General features: G+C 35.1%; 1 protein-coding gene across 1 annotated transcript; it reads left to right on the plus strand.

Annotated features, from left to right (window-relative positions):
• Positions 1–639: 639 nt before the first annotated feature.
• On the plus strand, positions 640–1674 carry LOC140969450 (SNAP25 homologous protein SNAP33-like; the record flags this gene model as incomplete). Its single annotated transcript, XM_073430808.1, has 4 exons — positions 640–757; positions 915–1045; positions 1162–1263; positions 1449–1674. Coding segments are annotated over 4 exons (456 nt in total), but the record flags the coding sequence as incomplete, so codon positions are not given.
• Positions 1675–2070: the final 396 nt, after the last annotated feature.

Here is a 2070-nt window from a genome sequence, read left to right on the forward strand (position 1 = left end):
GTCAAGAATTCAGGCTAAAATAGGAACTCAAATTCTTTCATTCAACTTCATTGGTGAAACATCAGAACTAAACGAAACATTCTTCCTTGTTTGTCTATTTTTAAAGTAAGACTTTTTCGTCCTTCATCTTTTCTTCGAGAATGATCCCCTCTTTCTCCTCATTAGTGTGCTCTTCTATATTTGATTCAACTTAATCTTTTACTTGCTTGTCTGAACTCAGTGAGGAGTTATCTGTCTCTTGCATGCTTCACTAAGTTTGTATGCTCATATTTCTAATGCTTTTCACATGTATGCATTTGTTTCACCCTCCTTTATGGCTAAAAAGTGGGCTTTTTGAATATATACATACTCAAGTACTCAACAACTCTAAGTTACCATCACTTCCATTCTTTATCCTTGTCACAGAACGTTCTAAAAACTATTCTTCATTAATCTCGTCTAAGTTCTAGGAAGACATGAAGATGATCTAGGCTCTGTGAAACTACTAAAATTAATGGTGATTTTGGATTTACCCTCTAAAATGTACATGCTTTGTCTCTGGATCGATGATAGTTCATCGTTCCTATATATATATATATGTTCAATGTTTCAGCTAATTATGCCCGTCATGTCTCTGCTACTTGCAATAATTGTTCCTAAAAACCATGTGCCTATATATTACAGGGTGAAAAGCTCATGGGAAGTCTTGGGGGCATGTTCTCCAAGACATGGAAGCCCAAGAAAACTCGCTCAATAGCAGGCCCTGTGATCGTTCGAGGTATGTGACCATGTTTTTTTTGTATTTATCACATATATCATTCGTCGAACATTCCAAAAAGACCGATATTTAGGCTTATATTCCTAGACCAGTGGGGAGGTTTTTTTTTTATAGTTTTCTTTGCAATTTCTTGGTTATAAGGCTTGTTATTCTGTAGATGATCCAGTGCAAAGAAAGGGCAATCACTTGGAGCAAAGAGAAAAATTGGGGCTGACTCATACTTCCAAGGAAATATCTCATAGCCGTACACCACCGAACGAACCCACAATTACGTTGCAGAAAGTTGAGGTATGCTTTCTCATGTGTAATATTTAGGCTTAAGAAATGAAGTGTTGATGTGATAAAGTTTGCCTTTTACTTTTTTTGACGCCCAACTGATTATAATTACATGATTTTTTTACCAGTTTGAGAAAGCCAAACAAGATGATTCCCTCTCAGATTTAAGTAACATACTTGGGGAGCTAAAGCATATGGCCATAGACATGGGATCTGAAATTGAAAGGCTAGTTTTATTCAACCTTTCTCTCATATTTATTTTTTCCTTGTTCCAGAAAGTGTAATTCTTGGTGTTTGTGTGGCAGCCTGTGTGAAAACGCATTCTATCACGATTCACGACTATCGAACTATGATCAAATAAATTTATCCATTGGAGATACAGATTAATTATTCCCATACGGCTCTTACACTGCAGGCAAACCAAACCAAAGCTATCGATAATGTTCAGGATGATGTGGAGGTGCTGAATACCCGGGTGAAAGGCGTTACTCAACGTGGCCGTCGTCTGCTTGGAAAGTAGAAGCCTGTAGCCATGGCTACAATCGTCCCATATCGTGTAACCTTCCGTCATGTTACTGTTGTCTCCGTGTTTCACCGGTTTCTAATAATTTCGTAGCTTCGATGTACAATCCATATTTCTATATGATCAAGGACGGATCCAGGATTATATGTTTGGGGGCCGGCTCACCACCGACTATGAAAGTTTTAAATTAGGCCTTTGACCCTTTGTAAAGTCAATGGAACTCGCACCACATATGTAAACCTTGAAAGTCTATAACCATTAAACTAATTATAGATATTTTATTTTTTTTTATGGTCAAATAATATATATAATAAATAATAAAATATATCTTATATAGTAATAATTTTTTAAAAAAATTTTGGGGGGCCGTATCTATTTTTTATGGTCAAATANAGATACGGCCCCCCAAAATTTTTTTAAAAAATTATTACTATATAAGATATATTTTATTATTTAGTATATATATTATTTGATCATAAAAAAATAAAGTATCTATAATTAGTTTAATGGTTGT

The sequence above is a fragment of the Primulina huaijiensis genome, unplaced genomic scaffold (genome assembly GCF_012295235.1).
Source record: "Primulina huaijiensis isolate GDHJ02 unplaced genomic scaffold, ASM1229523v2 scaffold41593, whole genome shotgun sequence".
Lineage (NCBI taxonomy): Eukaryota > Viridiplantae > Streptophyta > Magnoliopsida > Lamiales > Gesneriaceae > Primulina > Primulina huaijiensis.